The sequence below is a fragment of the Molothrus ater genome, chromosome 7 (genome assembly GCF_012460135.2).
Source record: "Molothrus ater isolate BHLD 08-10-18 breed brown headed cowbird chromosome 7, BPBGC_Mater_1.1, whole genome shotgun sequence".
Taxonomy (NCBI): Eukaryota; Metazoa; Chordata; class Aves; order Passeriformes; family Icteridae; genus Molothrus; species Molothrus ater.
In genome coordinates this window covers 4,613,609-4,635,342 of record NC_050484.2, presented here as the reverse complement: position 1 = coordinate 4,635,342, position 21,734 = coordinate 4,613,609, and the positions used below count along the sequence as shown (strand labels likewise).

Sequence of the window (21,734 nt, the reverse complement as noted above, 5' to 3'; positions counted from 1 at the left end):
GTGACCTTGATTGATTCAGAGAAATGGAAAACAAGAGTTTGCAGCATTGTTGCAGAACATAAAGGTGGCAGATTCCCCTACCAGTCCAGGGATTGCTGTCTATTGAAAGGAACCCTGTAACTGTACCTCCTGCTCCTGATCCCAGAGATCAAGATCTGGGTATCCAGAGGAACCCAGCTGTCCCTTCTCCCTGACACAGGAAGAGGCTGTGCCAGGGTGAGGGAGGTGCCAGGCTGCTGGGGCACGGAGCAGTTTGTCATGATAGGGAGCAAGAGGTGAGTGCAGGGGTGCTGATAAGCCTCAGACCTGCTTTTTGTGAAGTGGGTGTTTCTGGGTGCTGAGTGGGGTCAGCATGGGCTCTCTCTGGGGTGATTAATAGGCTGCTCTGCACTTTATCTCCTCATCTGGACCCCCATGTTCTGATTCATGGTATAGAAATGGGAGGCAAAGCACTTTATGTGCATACAGCTCTCAGGCCTGAAGTAGCTGAAGCTCGCTGAAATGTCGACGTGTTGCTCTGGACTAGAAGGCCAAGAGCACTCTTTCAGGGATGAAATGTTGAATTTTTGATAGAAAAGCAAGAGGATGAACTTTTCAGAAGCGTTTGCTGAAAAAAAATGAGCTTACTGTTGCAGCTGTATGTTTGGCATAGAAACAAAAAGAGGAGGTTTCTCATTAAGAAAGAAGAGTTACAACCCATGAAATGTCCCATGTTTGAAATAGCTCCATAAAGGTGTTTGTCTCTAATAAATGTGTGTTTCCCATGATATTTTAGTGAGAGAATGGGTTGACAGGAGTTTACTGAAATTAGGCAGACCTCTGGGCAGGCACAGCAAGGGTTAGACCTTGCAGCACGTTTGGAGCTGGTGTTTCCATCTGCTCCTCTGTGCTCCACACAGCATTGTTCCTGCTTAAAGGGCATTGTCTGAGCTCTGCCTGCACACCCCACCCAGAGCCATGGCTCTCTGTCCTTGTTTGCTGGTCACAAATGACATCAAAGGTCAATGACATTAGCTTTGTCAGTAACAAGTAGTTTTTTGGAGGCATAACCAATAAGCTCAGAAGGAGAGAACAGTGCCCAGCATGCCCATGTCATGTGCCTCGTACCTGCTGCAGTTTTGGGATCACACTGCACTTTGTGTGGTTGCTTACCTGCAGCTGCAAATACAGATTTGAACATCAGGAGAGGCTTACCTGAAAATATTTCCTGGCCAGTGTTTATTCAACCTGTCATTTCTCAGTGCTGGCTGGTGTGCTGTGTTTATATCTGCCAGCAGCCAGTCCTGCTTTTGTGAAGATTTTCCCAATGTTTGACAATTAATCTTCTGGCAGTAAGTCTGGTGTTCCATAAAAATGTCTCTTGTGACTTGCTGATATCTGGTAGATGACTGGAGTTGCCAATTAGGTACTGTTTAAACAATAATGACAATAATTTATTATATTTTGTACAGGGCAGATTCATCCCAAAGTCTCTTTATGTGTTTGGCTCAATATTTGTGGGGATAACTTCATCTGTTGCTAAATTGCAGCTGCTTTTGGGTTGAAAGACAATAATTGTTTAAGGGAGATTTGCAAGAGTATACTATAGAAGAAGGGAAAAAGTGAGGGGCTGTTTGTTAATTTGGAGATGAAGAACAGGAGCATATAGACCACATTTACCCTGTCCCCCTATATATGGTTGAAAGTGGGACTGGACCTACTAGTTGCAGGGATGGTACTTTGTGGAGTCCTAGTTTTGCTCTTCTGCTGCAGAAGAATGTTCCAGTGTGCTTTTAGCTCTGTCCTTGCTGAGAAGGGCATTCAGGTGCTTCACAAACTGCCAGGCTTCTGCTTTGGGGCTATGACAGGACATGTTTTGGGGCTGTGTGACCAGGGGTGCAATGCTGAATCCCAAAGCTTTGTCTTGAACTTTTCTTCTGCAGGAGTACACCAACCAGCTTCCAAGCACTTAGGAGTCTTGTCAGGTGAAATGGATGGTGCTCTGTGGCTGGGAACATGGAGAATGCCAGGGAGAAACTTCAGAAGTGGGACCATGTCAGGGTTGGTGGCAGAGAAGGACCCAGAGCAGTGAGGAGGAAACCCAAAGACTTGTCTGTCCTCTCCCACAAAAAGAGCAATTACAGCCCTGAGCATCCCAAGACAAGCTCCAGAGTGTGGAAGGGACAAAACCTGGGCAAAACCAGCTCTGTTGTCTGATGGTTTTTCAGTTGGAGCTTTCTGCTGCTGCTGAGAGGGGAGAGCTCCTACAGCACACGGAGGGCAAAGCACTGCCCAGGGGTGTGCCCAGGGAGAGGCCAGGCCAAGCTGTTATCAGTGATACTCTGTGCAGGGCTGAGATCTGCCTGCCCTCCCTGTACTTGATTCTCATGTTAAATCAAAGGACTCTGAGTTTGTTGATGTACTTTCCTTAAATGAAACATGAGAAGCCAAAGCATTTCCTTGTTCTCCATGTCAAATGTTTAACCACAAATGGCAAAGTCTGGGTATATTCACAGAGGTGTTTGCTTTTATTCTGAGAATATCTTCACATGAACATCATCTGTCTTTTTGGGAATTCAGACCTGTCTTGTTTTCACTGGTTCTGTTGTGTTACTTTTGACTCCAGACCTATGTACTTTCCTTCTACTGTTTCTTCACCTAGATACACTGAAGCCTTGACAGATCCCAGCTACAAAGGGCAGATTCTTACCCTGGCTAACCCCATAGTTGGGAATGGTGGAGTGCCTGACACGGCTGCTTTGGATGAAATAGGCCTCAGGAGATTTCTGGAGTCTGATGGGATCAAGGTAATGGTGGGAGAAGCAGTGCTGATCAAAGGGTTGTGCCCAGTAGCCTGAGTAAGAGTTTACTGGCTCCCTCATAGAAGAAATCAGTGATACTCAACCTTTCTTTTTCTTCTTCTGGTATTTTCCTGTGAAGGAGTGGTAGCAAAAAATACTCCATCTTGATTTCTGTACTAAGCCATGTGCCTTCTGGAAGTATCTGTTCTGAGGTGAAATAACTATTTTACACACTAACTCCATTGAAAAATTGAGCTGACTTTTGAAATGAAAGGTTACTTAAAAGTGATAAGTTTTCTTACAAAAAAAAAAAATTTTCTTGTCCTAAATTTCCATTTTCTTTCTTTTGACAAGAAGTGTTTTGTCAGCTCAGTGCAATTTGCAGCTTTGGTTACCAAGGCACATTCTTCTGTGGATTTCCTGGTAAAAATGCCCAGGTACAGCAATGAGCTAGCCTGAAGTCTGCCCATGATATGGTTTATGGTGAGTGCAAGTTGAAGGTACAGGGTAAATACAAAAGTGATCCTCCAGTGCAAAATGATGTTTCTTCTCTCTACAGGTTTCAGGTTTACTGGTGCAGGATTATAGCAATGAGTACAGCCACTGGCAGGCTACTAGGAGCCTGGGAGAGTGGTTGCATGAAGAACAGGTGAGCAATACTAGATGTAACAGCACAATGAGAACTGACCTGGATGGAAAGATGAGCTCTTTATTGTTGCAGAACATAAAGGTGGCAGATTCCCTACCAGTCCAGGGGTTGCTGTCCATTGAGAGGAACCCTGTAGCTGCACCTCCTGATCACAGAGATCAAGATCTGTGTATCCAGAGGAACCCAGCTGTCCCACTGTGCTTTTTGGAGCAGAAACTAGATTTGAGCATCTTAGCTAATTATGAGTGGGAACAGGGAGGAGAAGTGAAGAGCTGTGGTGAGGCAGCCTTGGTAAGACTGCTGCTGAGAGCCTGAGCTCCTAACACAGGGCCAGGCTGGATGGGGCTGTGAGCAGCCTGCTCTAGTGGAAGGTATCCCTGTCCCTGGCAGGGGTTGGAATGAGATGAGCTTTAAAATCTGCCAAACCAAACTGTTCTATGATTCTGTGACATGTTCTCATAAAGGTGATCTGGGTGCTGTCTTCCTCCAGTTTTTTAGCTGCTTATTCTCTAACTTGTCCTTGGATTTTCTTCAGGTGCCTGCACTGTATGGGATTGATACCAGGATGTTGTCCAAATTAATTCGTGACAAGGTATGATCTGCTTCCCTTGATCCAGTTGCATTAACCTTGCTCGGCCCTTTCCAAACCTGGAGTAGCAATGGTACTGCTGGGCTGCCTTGACTTCAGATCAGATCCATGTGCTCTTCCAAAGGCTTCTGTGCTGCTGGGCAATGCCCTAATCCCAAGGAGCCCCCTCTCCCTGGCTCTGCTCTGGGTTTCCTGTCCTGCACAAGTGAGCCAGCCCAAGGTGATGAAAAGGAAAGGCCTCGGGTAGTGTCAGACACAACAGGTTTCAAACACATCTTAACTCAGAAACAGTCAGAGAGAGCAACAAGCCTGTGAGATATTGTGGATATTTGTTCACAGACAGTGGCACCTTTGGTCAGTGGAAATTGTCCTGCCCCTCTGAGACAGAGGAATGCCTACAGTCATCCAAGATGTATTCCTAACCTGGTTTCTTTTGGCTGAAGCCTGCTATTATTTTCAATAGTTATTACTTTTCTCTGTTTTCCAAGAGCTGACAATTGAAGGTCATGGGTAGGATTATGTTATGGAGTGAAGGTTAATGTGAAGGTACACTTCACACTGGCTGAAATGGTGATCAAAGCCAGTCTGAATGTAAATTTGCCTTGGAGGGCTTTCTTTCCTAATGGATTATTTGAAGCTGCTCTTTTCTTTAGATGATCAATTTTCAGTCTGCAGCCCAACCCTATGCCCCCTTTCATTCCACAGCACAAAACAGGAATGGGCCATCTTGAATAAAGGAATATTTGTAGAAATGAATTCTATTAGGAAGATGTGGCATTGTCCTGCTCTTACAGATAGCATACAAGTACAATTTAATAGAAAATGGCAATATATTTTCTGCTTTCTTAAGACATAATAGATCACCATTCCTTTTATCCAAAGTTAATACTTTCAGTGTTCGTCCTGCAATTTAGCAGTGTATGGTAGTGAGTCCCATTATACCATGACTTTGAATGGTATTGGTGTATGGCTCTTAAAGTGCATAATGTCACCTCTTCACCCAGTTCTCTCAGGCTGAAAAAAACCTACTTAGTATTTCACTCCCTGTCTCTGTAAAAACTGGGGGTGAGAACAGGGCCTCCTTATGGTACATGCAGAAATAAGCAATGACTTGTTAAACTGGACTGAAAGTAAATGCAGGGCCTCTCAAGTACCACTCAGGGGCCTCATTTCCAAGAATAGGACTTGCTGAAGATGATGATTTTTTTTTTTCCATGTAAAGCAGCTTGGAGCAGCTTTTGGTGTAAGAAAGAAGACATAGAATGTCAGCCACTGTTAAGGGCAAAACTGTCCTCAAAACTTGCCCTTACTAGTGTGCATGGCAGTGCAAGATATTGGCTGTTGCTTGCCCTAGAGAAATGGCAAGGCTACTTCAGGTATGGCAAGCCAGGGCAGTATCTAAAAGGAGAATCACTGAATCCAAGGAGCAATCCCAGTGTGAATACTGGTGTCATAGCCAGAGGAAGCTGAGTTTAACATGTTTGATCATGAAAGCGGGATGTGATAAATTTACCACAAAACCTTCTCTGTTTTACTTCCCCTTTCCATCCTTGAAAAGTTCTGTAGTGCACACTTTGTTCCCATGCTGAGAAGAGCATAACCCTAGATTAATCCCACTAACTTCAGGAGTGGGGCAAAGCCAAAGCAGGGATTCTTTTTCCAATGAGAAGAACAAGAGTGTCCTAGCTTCTGCCAGGTGGTAACAGCAACACAGAGCAGGGCTTGCTGGAGGTGATTTTTATTTTTAACAGTTTATTCAGAAAACAGCTGGGCTGACCTGCCTCCTACATAGCTTTGCCTTACACCAGTTCTGCTGCCTTGTAGCTGTGCACAGGAGGCAGCTGAAAACCTCACAGTGGGTTTCCAAAACCAAAAAATCTTCAAACTGCTTTGTGGGTTACTCCCAGATCTATGTGACAGTTATGTGGGGATCTGAATTCTGATCTTCTTGGAAGACAACTCAATTTCATGTCACAACACAGCTTGCCAGACTGCCTATTAACAAATATTACTGCTGATAATGTCTCTCCCCTGAAGGAAGGGGTTTAAACAGATTTTTTTATACTGAGGAAGGCTCATAAACTTCTGAAAATGCTAAAAATGGTTATAAACTGCCAAAACCCCATATTTAAACAGCTGTTCTGGTTGCTGGGCCTGTCAACACCTCGTCCCAGTTTTCACAGCTTCTCCTTTGCTCATGCTTTGTTTTTTATGGTGTATTTCCACAGGGCACAGTACTTGGGAAGATTGAGTTTGAAGGTCAACCTGTGGAGTTTGTAGACCCAAATAAGCAAAACTTAATTGCAGAAGTTTCAACAAAGGTGAGAACAACTTCTATAGTACACATCAGGTAGGGTGTACACACCTGCTAGTAACTGCTCCTCATTTGCTCAGGGGATCAACCAGTTTTTCTAAACAAACAATTTGGAGATGTTTTTTAAACCATGCACCTTTCTAGATATTTGATGGACTGTTTTCTCAATATCCCTGTGGCTCCTTAGGTGCAGTGTTGGAGATAAAAAATGGTTTGTGTTGAGCTGAATGTGGTCTGAACCACACTCTGATCAGAGGACTGTGTGTTACAAAGACAGAGAAATATTGGGGATACAGTTAGACCTGGTATGTGGTGATGTTTTCAAACATAAAAAGAATTTATAAAAAGAATAGTTGCTTTCCTTAAAAAAAAATTAGGAAACAAACTCACAATACCATTTGATAATCTGTGATGGGGTGTAATTTTGTTGGGGTGATTCCGGAAGAGATTTCTAGATGTCAAAACCAGACCACATTAGGAATCCTCTATATCTAACGTTTCTGGAATTAGCTGCTGTGTCCATAGATCTGAACAGACTGCAGGTGAAGTTTTTACTTTGGTAGCTGGGCATGCAAACAGTGTTCAACTACAAGCTGAGAAGAATGTTAGAAATCATGGGGATGTGCAGGAACACAGTTTGGGGTAATTGGGAGTGGGGCTGTGGCTGAGCCTCATCCTCAATGGGCACAGCTATGAAAAGCAGGTGAGCAGCACTGACAGCAATGAGCCATGGAGTGCCCAGGGGCACTGAGCAACCACCAAAGGGAACAGAGGGCACACAGGTGCAGGGCATCAACAGGAGGGGATAAAAGGCTGGGCTGAAGAACAAGAAGGGCAGATGCTTGCAACCTGCTGAAGGGGTGAGGTGTTAACTCTGTATGGGTTGAAGCTTTCTGAAATTGTGTGGTGATACTCTGTGTGTGGTGGCTGCCTCAACTGTGACACGGATGTAGGGAAACCAGGCTCATACTAAAAATAGTAACTATTCTTGTACCAATGCAACTCCCAATGTCTTAAACTGCGGCCCCTTTGGGGGTTTAACTGGGGGATAAGGAGTGCCCTGGATGCTTAATTCCATTAAGAAGTGAGAACTGAGTATATGAGTCCCTTTTGCAAATTCCGTGCTTGTTATGGTGTTTGCACTTCCCTCAAGATCAGTGAGGCTCTGGAAGAGCTCTGCAAATAGCTGCTTGTGTACTGTTCTGTACACAAGCCAGTGCATTCATGGTGTGGGTGAAAAGCAGCTCTGAGCTGAATGGTCAGCAAGCAAGGGGGAGCTTGAAGCACTCTCCATCTCCAAATCTTGGGTTTACAGTAGTAACTGGCATACTGGGATGCCACTGCAATACAAAGGCTGCCCTGCAAATCTCACCCTGGGGGATCTCCCCAGCTCATCCAGCACCTCCACTGTGTTTTGAGTCATGGCCTTGGTGCTACACAGAAGGATGGGAATTGCTTACTGAGGTTGTGATCTAGGATTGCAAGGTACAGGGGGAGCCATTTTGTGTCAGTAAATCTCAGAAACAGGTAAGATTGCTGATGCTAAACTCTGCAATTACTGAGACAGAACTACTGTAAAGATGCTGAAAATAGCTTCTTAAAGGGAGATAGAATAAGATTAACAGCACTTTGGCAGTCTTGTTATGTTTATAACTTCATTTTATAGGCTTAAAAAACAGCATCACATATAAAGCTGTAAATGAGGTAAGCTGTTTAATGTTGGTAATTACTGGACATGATAATCCATCTGTTGCCAAATGGTGATTTTCATGTAAATCAGCATACAGTATGATCTGGACTCTGCTTATCTATTGTACACTAGGAGTGATTGATTTTCTTATTATATCTCACCCACCCCCTGCCACCTTGATTAAATGCTAGTGATACAGACTGTGCTTGCTAACATTGTCTACCCAGGGCAAGGAATGTAGAGAACTGCCAGTGTTCTGCAAGCACTCTTGTTGGAGATTTTTTTTTTGGTGCATGTGATCATCAGGGTTGCAGAGCAGATGAGAGATAGGTAACCAGTCCAAGCTAAGAGGTCATATCTCTCCACACATGCAGGTCCATGTACTGCTTTTGTTCTCAGCACTAGTACCAGCAGGAGCTTGTATTCTCCCTAACCACTGGTTTGCATCCCTCTCACATAATCCTTTCAGACTGGGACAGTTTTTTATGGGCTGTGCTGCCAACAGATGAGGGAAATCCTCTGGCTTTAGAAGGAATGGATTTTAACAGTTCTCTGATCCAGCTCCCAGTCTAGTTTCTTGCCCAGATGCAGGGGACAGGTCAGGTCTCTGCAGGACAGAGTGTGACAAATGGATTGTGGAGACAGCAATATCTAAAATCAGTCTTGCTGCTGAAGGAAGTGTTGTAACAAATCATAGCTAATTATTTTGAGCAGGAAGAGTTTTGAAAGTAAGGATAATTAAAGTACTTGAAGTAGTGTTGCCCCACAACTCTCTCTGGTCATGAGAACAACTGAGGAGAACCTTTGAAAGAGATCTTTGCTTCATAATATTTTGTTGTTTGTTTTTTTTTTTTTAAAGTATGGATTTTGTGAGAAATTGAGGGATCTTCAAGAGCCCCTTTTGAAAAGGACAGTGACTTTTTCTTAGGGGTCTCTGACACAGGACACTAAACTCGTTTCTGTGAGAACTGAACACCCTAATATTCTTGGGATTTTTGAAACCCACCACCCAGAAGCTTGAAGGACAGCATGTAGAGGACCCTTAAAATCCCTGTGGAGTGATACAGTTCCACTGTGGACTGTTGGAACCCGAGTCTGATTATGTGCAACTCACTTTTATTTATACTTTTCAGGGTGTGAGGCAGTAAGGTGTCCTTGAGTTACAGGCCTAGAGAGGAATTGTTTTGTCTGAATAAAACAGGAGAACAGTAGCTGACAGGCTATGGAGTTTTAGAGTTAAACACTAAAGCAGTACAGGATCTGAAAAATAGAAAAGCTGAATCCTAAGGCATCACTAGAAACCTCTGCATTTCAATCTCTGCAAAGATAAAAGTTCAAGCAAGAACTGAGTTAGTGTAACACATGGGGAGGAGTTGGAATATTCTGTTAACAAACTTCATCTTGAATTATCTGCTGAGAGGATGTCTTTCCTTCTGGCTAACCATATTTCTCCTTTTAAAAAATTCAGTTTGTCACCCTGCACCAGCCATATTGGACATGGATTTTAGTATCTTCTCATCAGGAGGTCCAGATGTGAGATACAGATGCCAGGGAAGCTGATTAAAAGGGAAGTACTTGGTGTAAAAGAGGAAAAAAAATTGTTTTTTTCCATGATGCCCAAGAGAAAAGCCACTTTGGGCAAAATACATTTGTCAATATCAGCTTTCAGAAGCTGAGTGTTACTGAAGGTAAGCACAGAGTTTGTTTTTAGGAGGAGAAGGCAGCCTTATGTGCTTATTGATGAATAACATCAATAACTGCTGCCTCTGGTCATGTAGCAAGTAAAATAATTCAGCAAGCTTCAGAAAGAAGCTGTCCGTAAATAACTTTACATTAGTGCTAGAGCTGTCTGACAATGGCACAGTACCAAGGCCATATAACATAGATTGGTTTGACTTCACTTTTTTCCATTCTGGCTGTGACCAGTGGATAACTGGGTGTACAAAGCATGATGGTCCAGATTTGGAACTGCTGACAATTTATTTTGTGGAATGGGTTAAGGAACAGCAGCTGGAAGAGGAGGTGTGAGATAAAACTGCCAGGTCCATATGAACATAGGTGCCATTGTGCACAGAAGGTCACTCCCAGCTGTCCCCAGCTGTGCTGTGCTTTGCTCTGACTGGGACTGGAGGGCTGGTGTGGTGTTTCATGTGATGGAGCTGTGGCTTTGCTCCCCTGGCATCAGCAGGATAACTGCACTTCAGCTGAAAATCTCTCACTGGGTGTCTGGCCTGTTTCTCTTGAGTTGCAATAATCTGTGAGAACTGGCTTTTTGCTGCACTGCTAATGAGGTGACACACAGGAAAAAAGCTTGTCATGAGCTGTGGAAACAAGTGATTGCTTAGGAATTGCATTACTGCTGTTGATGCCTTAACGAGCTGGAACAGAGGCTAGACAGAGTTAAGAGGAATAAAGGGGACATTTATTGAAGTGCCTTCAAAGGCCGCACCCTGGCACACTGCCCAGTAGGCTACAAGATGGAGGCAAAAGAGGGCTTGGTCATGAGATCTCACATTTTTATAAGTTTTAGTCAATTTGCATACAGGAGTTAACTTTCCAATTAATAGCTTCAAATGAAGAAGTTTCATCCTCCTTGCTTGCTGCCTGCCCTCCTCTTTTCACCTTTTTTGTGCTTTGGACCTGAAGTTTAAAGAGATTTTCCTTCTCCAGCTAGAATAGGATTGTTTTGTCTTCACCACCCTGTGGAAAGATCCTAGTAACACTTAATATAAAACTAAAAGTGTGCACCAAAACAACAAAAAAAACTTAAAAAAGGTATCACTGCAATCAACAGTATATAAAGCAGCATTCTAACTTTTACTTTCACAGAAAGATAAAGGAAGCACTAATGTCTGCAGTACTCCTGGAGATTTCCACATAAATTAAGTACCAGTTGCTGCACATTGGTGAAAAGTTATTCTGCCTATCTTCTCTGTGTTTTGGGGACATCTGTCATTTACAACATGGTTTGTCTTTTTATAGGAAGTCAAGATTTATGGCAGAGGGAATCCAATTAAAGTTGTAGCTGTTGACTGTGGGTTGAAGCACAACATTATCCGTCTGCTGGTAAAGGTGGGTCAGTGCTTGATGTTCCTTGTCACTTGTTTGGCTTTGTCAAGAGCCTCAGCTGTGCTCACAAGCCTTCCTTCCACCTGGACACTCATGCATTTTAATGTTAGTTGCCCTCCTGAAGTGAGGCACAATTTTTAGGATGATTTTTATGCACTGGGAGGTGTTTTCTGCACTTGGTATAGTGTATTGAGGGGATAAGGAAGAGAACCTGTACAGCAGCCTCTCAGCCATGGGAAGAACCCCAAAAGATGAGTTTTCAAAAAATGAGGCAAAACTTCTGTAAAGAACAGTGGAGGAAGGTCAACCCAACATTGTTAAAAATAAATAAATGAGGGGGAAAAATGCAGTGATGGTGGTGAATGGTGCAAACAGGCCCCAAGTACCTGTGGAATGTTCATCATTGAAGATATTAAAAACACAGCTTCCCCAGGCTCTCAGCAACCTGCCTTAAAGTGGAAATTACCCCTGCTTTGGTCAGGATTGGACCTAATGGCCTCATGAGGCTCATGAATCCCAAGTTGTTCTTTGATTCTAGAATTCTGTGAAAAACTTCTCCTGTTTTTAGCACAGTGATGGAGCAGTTCTTGCTTCTTTAGCCACATAGGAAGACAGAAAGCAATGTCTCATATTCTCTAGATGCACAGGATTTCCCTGATTGATTTTTTTAATTAGTGTGGATGTTTATCTCAGTTTTGATGTGTAGGACTGCTTCTGGCATGCCATAGAGTAAGGATGTGAAGCCCTAATTTAGCATTAGGATGAATGCACTGTGTAAAAGTGAACATATGTTACATGTTTACATACACACTTATTTTGCTTTCCATCAGTAAATTTTGATCTCATCAGTGAATTTTGGAGTCACTTGACAAACACTGAGGTGGCTCCAAGGGGCCAAGTCTGTCAGTTTTGTGAAGGTAGTATGGTCAGATAGTGGAGAGAAGCTGATAATGGGAAAAGGAGATGACTGAAATACAAGCTCAGGCTCTGGGACATGAGAGCATAGGAAGAACCTCCTTACAAAAATTTGTTTCCCTCTTCCCTTCATTTCTGACTCCCTTACTTGTTTTTTATTTGGTGTTTTTTAGCGAGGTGCAGAAGTGCATTTGGTTCCATGGGACCATGATTTCACTGGCATGGATTATGATGGACTCATAATTTCTGGAGGTCCAGGGGATCCTATGAAGGCCCAGGAAGTGATTCAGAATGTCAGAAAGGTACAGTGCAATGCCTATAGGCTGATTATACTTTTTAATTTGCCTTTTTTTCAAGTGCTTGAAGTAGAAGTTGGTTGTATTAACCTGTTATGGGCCAAATGTTACTCAGCCATTTCAGCTGCCTGGAATATTCCTCATCTTGGTCTGGTGGGATTTGTCTCCAGCCCAATAGTTACTACAAGGCTTTATAGACCTTGGTGAACAATACATGGCAAACATGGTGACCACAATTATCATACCAGTGCCTTGAAGTATCCTGGGCTCTTTCAGGTCCTCTGTGACCTTAGGAAAGAACAGCACTGATTTCAGAGCTCCCACTTGGAATAATGTCACTAAATGTCTGTAATGCAGTGTCATTGCTTATTCTCTGTGAGTAGTCTGACACCAAGCTGTGCTCTGAGGCTTCTCTCTGAACCAGAGGAAAGGAGGAAACTTTCCTTCATAGGCTGCTGCCACTCTGGCATTGAGCTTTTTCCCAAGTCTGTGAGGGAACTGGCATGGTTTATGCTGGAATTGCTGGACAGAGACACTCCAATATCTGTTGAAAAACTTTTCATTTTAGATCCTGGAGAGCAATCGCCCAGAGCCCCTGTTTGGAATTAGCATGGGGCATTTAATCACTGGAATAGCAGCTGGAGCTACCTCCTACAAGATGCAGATGGCCAACAGGTGAGGCTCTTCTTGCCAGACAGAGCAGCTCAGCACTGGAAAGGGCTATGGAACAGCAGTGCTCTGCTGCTGAGCTGCCTTAGGAGCAGCTGGCATCTCAGTAACATTGCTCCTTCCTCCCAGCCATTCTCCTTGCCTTTCATTTAAACTGCTGTCTTGGTTTGAAAAGACAGGTGTCTGCTAAGGAAGGCAGGAACCTCCCCTGAAATGGAAAATGTAAACCCCCTCCCTCTGAATTATTATAATTTTTGAAATTAAGAGGCTCTCAGGCAAAGATATGGGAATAGGAATAACAGCTCTTTACTAGGAAAAATAAAAATATAAATGCAATAATACAAAACACCACTGCCAGAGTCAGAACAGGAGCTGACCCCCTGTGTGTCAGGGTGGTGGCACAGTCCCATTCCATGGTGGCTCAGCCCTCCTGCAGTGCCAGCTGTGGTTCTGCTGGAGCAGGGATCCTGCACAGGGGGGGAGTTTTCCTCTGAAGCTTCAGGGTGGTGTAGATGGGCCTGATCTCCCTCTGGGAGTGCAGGGGAGCAGAAAGCTGCTCCTCTGGGAATGCAGGGGAGCAGAAAGCTGCTCCTCTGGGAATGCAGGGGAGCAGAAAGCTGCTCCTCTGGGAATGCAGGGGAGCAGAAAGCTGCTCCTCTGGGAATGCAGGGGAGCAGAAAGCTGCTCCTCTGGGAATGCAGGGGAGCAGAAAGCTGCTCCTCTGGGAATGCAGGGGAGCAGAAAGCTGCTCCTCTGGGAATGCAGGGGAGCAGAAAGCTGCTCCTCTGGGAATGCAGGGGAGCAGAAAGCTGCTCCTCTGGGAATGCAGTGGGCAAAGGCTGCTGTGGTGTTCCCAGGTTCAGATTGTATCCAGGCAGGAATGCTTGGCTCCTCCCCTGGGCGGAGCATCTCCCAGTGGGATGATGGAATTTGATCAGCCATGCAGGGACACTCATTGGCCATGAACAGAAGAGATCTCCTGGAGGGAAGATGGGTTGTGGAAGAGATAAAGAAAACTGCCCCACGAACAGAAGAGACCTGCCCCACCTCTGACAGATGGGAAATAGATTACACACATTGTGTTTCAATCCAGGACAACTGCCATGTGATGCTCTGCTTTTTTGAGTGTTTTTGAAAGTATTTGCTGTAATCTATCCCTATCAAGTGGTGGAATATCAAAATTTCTCCTAGGATTTATAATTTTGAGATTGGCTGCCAATATTTGACTGCTACTGTTGAACTGTTATGTATAGTCCCACAGTTACCAGCTCCTCCTAATTGTGGCACTTGAACACATTTGGCACTTGTGTCCACTGATCCCTTTTTCTTGCAGAGGCCAGAACCAGCCTGTCCTGAATGCAGTGAGTGGCCAGGCTGTGATCACTGCTCAGAACCACAGCTATGCCATCGATGGCTCCTCCCTCCCTCCTGGCTGGAAGCCTCTCTTTGTGAATGCCAATGACCACACCAATGAGGTGAGCTCTGCACAGAGAAGCTTTATCTCACCTCCTGTGAGCCTGCTCTCACAATATCAAGGCCAAATTTGTTGATTTGGTCATCTGCTTTACTTGGAGCCCTGCTTTACAGCCAGGGTAAGATGAGTACCCCACTGTACCAGCCCCACTGCACTGGATTGCAGCAGTGACTTTAGAATTTCCCTGAACAGAAGCCTTATTCATTTCCATGATTTCCCCACTGCTGGTGGTGCTCACTTAACTACCATTCGTGGTATTTTTGGGGTCCCCTGTCGTGGTGAGGAAAGATGAATCTGACTCCATGTTCGTAGGGGGCTAATTTATTATTTTATGATATTATATTAAAGAATATATTTAATATACTAAAACTATACTATATTAAAACTATACTAAAGAATAGAGAGAGGATACAGACAGAAGGCTTAACTAGATACTAATGAAAAACCTGTGACTCTCTCCAGAGTCCTGACACAGTCTGACTGTGATTGGTCATAAAGTAAGAACAATTCACATGTTGGATAAACAATCTCCAACCACATTCCAAAGCAGCAAAACACAGGAGAAGCAAATGAGATAATACTGTTGTCCTTTTTCTCTGAGGCTTCTCAGCTTCCCCGGAGAAGAAATCCTGGTGAAGGGATTTTTCCAGAAATTATGACAGTTGACAACCATTCTCTTAGGGTTTGTGCCACAGCTGTGCGCCCCCTGTCACCAGTTTGTTGTGTTGTTTCTGTGCTGCCCAGCACAGAAAAGGGATAGCATTGTTATCTGATTTGATCTGTTATTGTAAATATAATTCCAGTTACTGAAGTCATGAGGAAGAGGGGCTGCCCCTAGAGAATAGCTTACATGATCTAAGATAAAAGTCCAATGTCAAGTAACATCCATGTTTGTGATCTCAGGTTTCTCATTGCCCACATCAAATCTTTTCCATGATGCCCAGTGTTGTGCAAGTTTGTAACTTCTTGTTAGTTATCAGGAAATCAATGAGAAGAAGGTATTTTCAAAAGCAGTTTCCCTCATGGAAATATGCCTCTCCCTCTCTTGTTTTGAGAGTTGAATGCTCACTATCAAGTCTGGCAGATTGAACAGTGCTGTACTGAGCTACCCATCTGATGATTTTAGAATAGGTTTGGTTTGTCATTTGGTGTTTTCTTTATCCTTACAGAAGGATATCTAAACACAGAAAGGTATCTAAACATAGACAAATTTTACCAAACAAAACATTGATGCAAAAAATTTACAGCTGTTCAACACAATTTTTGAAATGAGTTTATTTTCACTGTCTTGACAAATTAAACCCATTCCTTCCCAGTCCTTTCATGTTTGCCTTAGCTGGAATTTGGAGACAAAGGTGATAGGGTTGGACAGGAATCTTATGGATCTAGTAGAATGATGTTCTTTCATGTGAGCTAAAAAACCATTTCTGTGAGCCCCAAAGCAGCAACAGTCTCCTAAACCTTCATAGATGGGGAGGGACAAGGACTGTGTTGGTTTAGCATGCAAAAACAAGGTCAGGGCTGGGATACTTTGTCATGTGGAGTCTGTTGCATTCCTCAGCTTGGAAAAAAAAAGCATTTTTGGGTCTGACCTGACCTATCACAGCTGGACAGGGCCAGCACAAGTTTCCAAATACTGACAAGGCATGGAGTGAAGACTTTTAGAAGTTTTTAAATATATTTTTTACATTTTTACATTTAAAAAAAGATTTTTCATACATTTATATGTAAATACAAGGAACATGAGCATTTAGGGAAAATGTGACAGACTGATGGAATTCTTTACTCTGCGAGCAGAAACTCATGGCATAACGTTGTGGTCAGTAGCTCAACTCTCATCCCTGTCCTATCCTGGCATCCCAGCCTGAAGCTCTGGATGGCACTGTGGCTCTATGTGAGACTGTTTGGGCTCCTTTGTCCATTTCTAAGGGAAGCAGGTTGGGTCAGGGCTGCTTTTCCCTGACTTTCCTCTTGAGGGACTTCTCTACCCCTGTCTGGAATTGGGGCTCATGAGCAGTGACACCTATGGGATGTTCTCCCAGTGGATCTTGCTTCTTGGTGCTATCAGGCCACTCAAATGAGAAATCATTTTTTCCTGGCTCCAGCTGAAACTACAAACACAGTCTCTAAACTCAGTTTAGGTCCTTCATAGCTGTTGTTTGTCCACAACAGTGGTACTGTTCATCACTCTGCCCAACCCTGTGTCAGCATTTAAAATTAATTATGGAAATCAGGAGTGTGACCAAAATTTTTTCAATGACAGAACCAATCAGCTTGGCATGGTTAAACCATTCATTGTCCCAGGTGATCTTTTCTTGCCAGGTATGTTTTTCTTCTCTGCCCTGTGTGTGCAGGGAGCCTTGTGTAGCTGCTCTGTCAGATGCTTACAGCCTATCAGTGTTTGGTGTTGCAGTGAAAGCTCCATCTCAACTGTGCCCCCAGTCCATGGACAGCTGAGCCTTGCACAGCCCCTGCAAGGTTAACAGCAGAGCAGGAGGCTGGGAATGAAATGGGTGTCAATTTGACAGCCCCTAGAAACACATCAGTCCTTTGGCCTTCAGTGCTTGCAGAGATAAGGTGTGGCTTTCTGTTCACTTGCTTGTCAGGAGGCGTCTAAGAGAGTCCCTTTTATTCCTGCAGGGAATTATGCATGAGAGCAGATCGATTTTCACAGTGCAGTTCTATCCAGATGCAAATCCTGGGCCCAGGGACACAGAGGTAATGTATGGGGATGATCTGGGCTTGCTTTCTGAAGGCCTTGTGAGTGCAGATGTTTATCAGCTGCTGTACCAGTTGGTGGTGGCCCTAAATCTTGGGTCTGGAAGTGTCAGCATCCCAGTCATGCATGGGCTTGTGTCTGCTTAGCTTGATCTGGAGCTAATTACAATCAGCAGCAAGAGCTCTATTGACTTCTTAGTGCTTTGGATCAGTGATTCCATTCATATCATGTGTATGTATTGAGTCCTGCTGGGATTATCTGTGTTGGGAGTTACTAAAGTGTTTAAGCCTTTGCAGGATCAGGCTAAAATCTCTTGCAAAAGAGACTGCAAAAGGAATAGGATTTTATCTTAAATGTAAAAAAATACTAGCCAGATGCTTTGTAATAAAATCATTAACTTTCTAATATACTTTAGTTCCACTTTCAAATTTTATAATTACTGTAGAGTTATGTAAATGGATTCATACTTCCTCACTCTGGTTCTCCTAAGTGAAATGAAATTTTAATCCCCCATCTGTGACTTCACACAAATTTTGTAACAACTGGTTGCATAGTCACAGAATATGACTAAGCAGCATCAGGGGATGTGGAAGGCAGAGGAAGCATGTCTGAACATAAATAAACTATTTAGCATTTCCTGAGAGACAAAGATGGAAGAATACCTAGAAATGCTTATGTTAATCTTAATTTGATGATGTTGATTAAATCTGCAAGTAAATCTCTTGATATCAGGAACTTTTATAGCAATCTGATTGACTAGTGTATATCAGAGAACTCCAAAACTCAGCTGTGTGTCTTCTCCAAGTCTGTGCTCTCCCACTGCTGGGATGGTTTGATGAGATAGAGCCTGTCCTGACAGGCTTGCAGGACCCATCCATACTCCTTCCACAGGTAATTCCCAGCAGTCAGGCAGCCTCAGGGCTGTGTGGCAGAAACCTGGCAGGCATGGGGTGAGTGGGAAGCCAGTCCCACTGCTGTAAGTGGCTGATCCCACTGAGAGCCCTGCTGCCTGCCCTGCCTGCTTGGAGAGCCCTTTTCTGGCACCTCCTCTGGAAGGACAACACTGATTTTGCACAACTGATGTTTAGCTGTCTCTGCTCTGTAGTAGGCACCCTTCCAGATGGTTCCCTGAGCTGGTTCAGTGTGTGCTCCTCTGTGTTTTAGCTTTTGGTTCCCTGAGCTGGTTCAGTGTGTGCTCCTCTGTGTTTTAGCTTTTGGTTCCCTGAGCTAGTTCAGTGTGTGCTCCTCTGTGTTTTAGCTTTTGGTGCACGTTCACTCCTTGCACCGGCAGCCACAGAGAAGCAGAGCACACAGACATGATTGATACGTGTTTTCTTCCTGATTATGACCTCACTTTCTTGAATGCAGCTTTGTCAGATATGTCAAAGTTGTTATATAAATTTCAAATAATGATTTCCTCTCTGAGATGGTGTAAATCTGCCTGCTGAAGGCAGCAGAGCAGAACTGATTGCATGAATTCACAAATGGCCTGGTTTTTTCCTTCTTTGCTTGGTATATATTGAGTTCAGCTTTGACAGTAAATACATGTGTTTGTTTTTCCTAGTTCCTATTTGATTCATTTATTTCCCTGGTTAAGAGAGGGAAAGGCACCACCATTCCCTCGGTCCTCCCCAAGGCTGGAGTGACAGCTTCTAGAGTGGAGGTCAGTGTACAGATATTTTCATGCCTGTCAGTGAGCCTGGGAGCAAGTTAATTCCTACTGAACTGAATGAAATAGCACATGGAAGTCAAAGGAGGCTTCTCTTAGAAAAGTCCTGACAGCTGCTTATCTCACGGTCATCTGGCCTCTCTTGTGTTATTAACTCTCTTTTCTTTGAAAGAGTTTTAAGTTCTGATGTTTCATGTATTTTCTTTGCAGTTCTCGTGAGAGAGGTGCTCTCATAGCAGTATAATGAGGTGCCCTGGGATAATCTGGCCATGAGATTTCATGCCAGCAGTATAATGTTGGTGCTTGGTTGCTTAGCAAATAAGTCTGAAATTCCTAACGTGAGCCGAATTTCATACAGTTTTTGCTGTCTTAGAGGCAGCAGGATTTTGTGGGTAGCCAAAGTGAGGCATTGTTGTCTATAAGCACATGATACAAGTAAAATGTTTATTGTATGCTCTATCCATGAGTCACACGTTTCTCCAAATGGAGATTTATGGGCGAATTCCAGTAGAAATACTCCAAAAAGTAAAACTGGGGTGATTTTGAAAGCAACTTCTTTTCTTTTGAAAATGTATGTTCTGTAGTTTAAGACTGTTCAGTGCTGCACAGTGTCTGTTCATTTCAACATCCACCACACTGGGACTGATTGTTTTCATGCCATTTGCCACTTGCAGGTCTCCAAAGTTCTCATTCTAGGATCCGGGGGTCTGTCAATTGGCCAGGCAGGGGAATTTGATTACTCTGGATCACAGGCTGTGAAAGCCTTGAAGGTGAGGAGATACTGTGAAAATACACAGGGTTCTGTATGTTTATAACCTCATCTTTCCCTTCTCACAGCCAAGCTGATTCCTCCAACTGTGGATCTGAAGCTAGTGAGGATAAATGACTGTAGGAAAAATAAGCAATTTTTGTTGGTGAACTTGCTGGTTAGTGATGTGAGCTAACCACTCAGAATTTTCTTCCAAAAAGAGATGCTCTTGGGGTTTCCAGCACAGTCTTAAAGCAGTTTGTTATATGTGATGTGTGCCTGGTTGCTCCAGGCTTGTCAAACTGAATGGAAATGGAGGAGGAGGAATATGGTCAGATGTACCTGAGCTGAAAACCTGGAACTTTTGTGGTCTGTCAACACACTGCAGGGCAGACAACCAACAACAGCTGAACAGTTGGCTGCTGCCATACAAAAGAACCCCTCATCAAGGCAGGTTTTCTAAACAGTATTTCTTTTAAATGGGATGAATTTTTTAAAGGTCATTTATGCCAAGTTTTGCTTCCAGAACAGGTCCTAGAAAGGTTACTGGGGGAAAAGCTCATGCTAGGAGAAGGTGTAGAAGGGTAGAATGTCCTGTGATGGGGTTATTACTGGTAATGTAAGAGTTACCTGGGTCCTGAGTTCATGTCTAACCTCGTGAAGAGGGAGCCCTGACAGAGTCACAGCAGAAGTAGCAGCTGCCTTCAGATGAGATGTGATGGTTGTGAGCAGTTCTGAGGCTGTCCTGATGCCACAAACATTCTATTCCTGTGCTGGCCCTGGAATGAAGGAACAAAAAAATCAGTTTTAGTAATGTCAAATATAATCTGGGCTGCTCTGGTTTATCCCCATGTTGCAACACCTCTTGTATTGCATGTGTGTTGTTTGTGTACTGTATTGCTATTGCTGGCTACTGGTTCAAACTGACCACATCATCAAGAGACAATTACAGGCCAGGAGTGGAGGATCCCAGAGTTGGGGAGTGTCAATATGACCCATTTGGAAAAGAGATTTTATTTTAATGTTTGGGTTGTTGGTTTTTTTTTTTGTTGTTGTTGTTTTTGGTGTTGTTTTGGGTTTTTTTGTTTTTTTGGGTTTTTTTTTCCCTCTTTGGCCTTTCAACTCAGTTGGGGTTGTGGAAGAAAGTAGGTTTTTTAGTGATAAACCTCCCCAGCTTGACTTCCCCTTCACATGGCCACCCAAGAGCTGCTGTGATCTGTGGGCTGATCCAGAGGCCAGAGCTTGCCCTTCCTGACCTTGCCTCTGGCAGAGGCATTCAGGGCTGCATAGGAGAGAGGAGTGGCTGGTTAGTCCTGCCAGGGAAAGCTGCAGAACATGGCTGGGAGAGAACATCCAATTAACAGGATGAAATTTCTTTTCCCTTAGACTTCTTCATTTTGTTTGATTTTTTTTGTTATGAATCAGCACTGATTCTCAGCGCTGATGTTCTGATTCATTCTGCTGTGTCTGCTGCTCTGGCTTGGCTCTTGGATGCTCATTCATTATAAGAAGGTGCTGATACTGATATTTAGTTCTGGACAGTTAAATGGGTGCTTCTTTTAAAGACTAAAAAGTCTTGAGGAGATGGGACTTCCACAGTCAGTAAATGTGTATCTGAAAAAATATTCATCAAAGGCAAGAACTTCCCCTGAAGAGCAAGGCCTGGAAGCATCTGTGGACAACAGACTGGCTTGTGGTCACCTGGAAAATCTTCTGGAAAACTTTCTGTGGGGATTATCCCAACTCAGCTGAATACAGGTGGATATTACACAAAAAGAGAAATGGAGCCTTCCTGGAGTATTAATAATCCATTGCTTTTAATTAAGTTGTAACAAATGTCTCCATCAGGGTGGGTGGCCGTGACACAGAGTTCTGTATGTTTACAAAAAACTAAAAAAGGCAGAAGTTGAAGGAAAGGGTTGCAAGAGGAAACAGCATGTGGATTAAAATCCAACATCCCAAGCAATTGGGCCAGAATGATGTGCTATCAATGAAATTTGTCTCTCAGCACAGGGAGAGACATTAATTCTCTCATTAATTCTCTTCATCATCACTGCTAGTTGATCTTTAAGATACCTTGTCCCAGATAAGGGATGTGCAGATAGTCCAGCTTGTTGAAAAGTGATAAACTTTTCCCATTTGTTTCAACAGAA

At 43.6% G+C, this 21,734-nt stretch overlaps 1 protein-coding gene across 2 annotated transcripts in view; it reads left to right on the top strand.

The window, feature by feature from the left end:
• CPS1 (carbamoyl-phosphate synthase 1) overlaps positions 1 to 21,734 on the top strand; it is a 92,437-nt gene that overhangs the window by 7,346 nt on the left and 63,357 nt on the right. For both annotated transcript variants that reach the window (XM_054515441.1, XM_036386851.1), the window contains exons 3-13: positions 2,642 to 2,786; positions 3,340 to 3,429; positions 3,965 to 4,021; positions 6,247 to 6,339; positions 11,005 to 11,094; positions 12,180 to 12,308; positions 12,871 to 12,977; positions 14,305 to 14,446; positions 17,086 to 17,163; positions 18,729 to 18,827; positions 19,508 to 19,603. In XM_054515441.1, the coding sequence (XP_054371416.1) occupies positions 2,642 to 2,786; positions 3,340 to 3,429; positions 3,965 to 4,021; positions 6,247 to 6,339; positions 11,005 to 11,094; positions 12,180 to 12,308; positions 12,871 to 12,977; positions 14,305 to 14,446; positions 17,086 to 17,163; positions 18,729 to 18,827; positions 19,508 to 19,603 (1,126 nt within the window). The remainder of the gene's footprint in view (positions 1 to 2,641; positions 2,787 to 3,339; positions 3,430 to 3,964; positions 4,022 to 6,246; positions 6,340 to 11,004; positions 11,095 to 12,179; positions 12,309 to 12,870; positions 12,978 to 14,304; positions 14,447 to 17,085; positions 17,164 to 18,728; positions 18,828 to 19,507; positions 19,604 to 21,734) is intronic.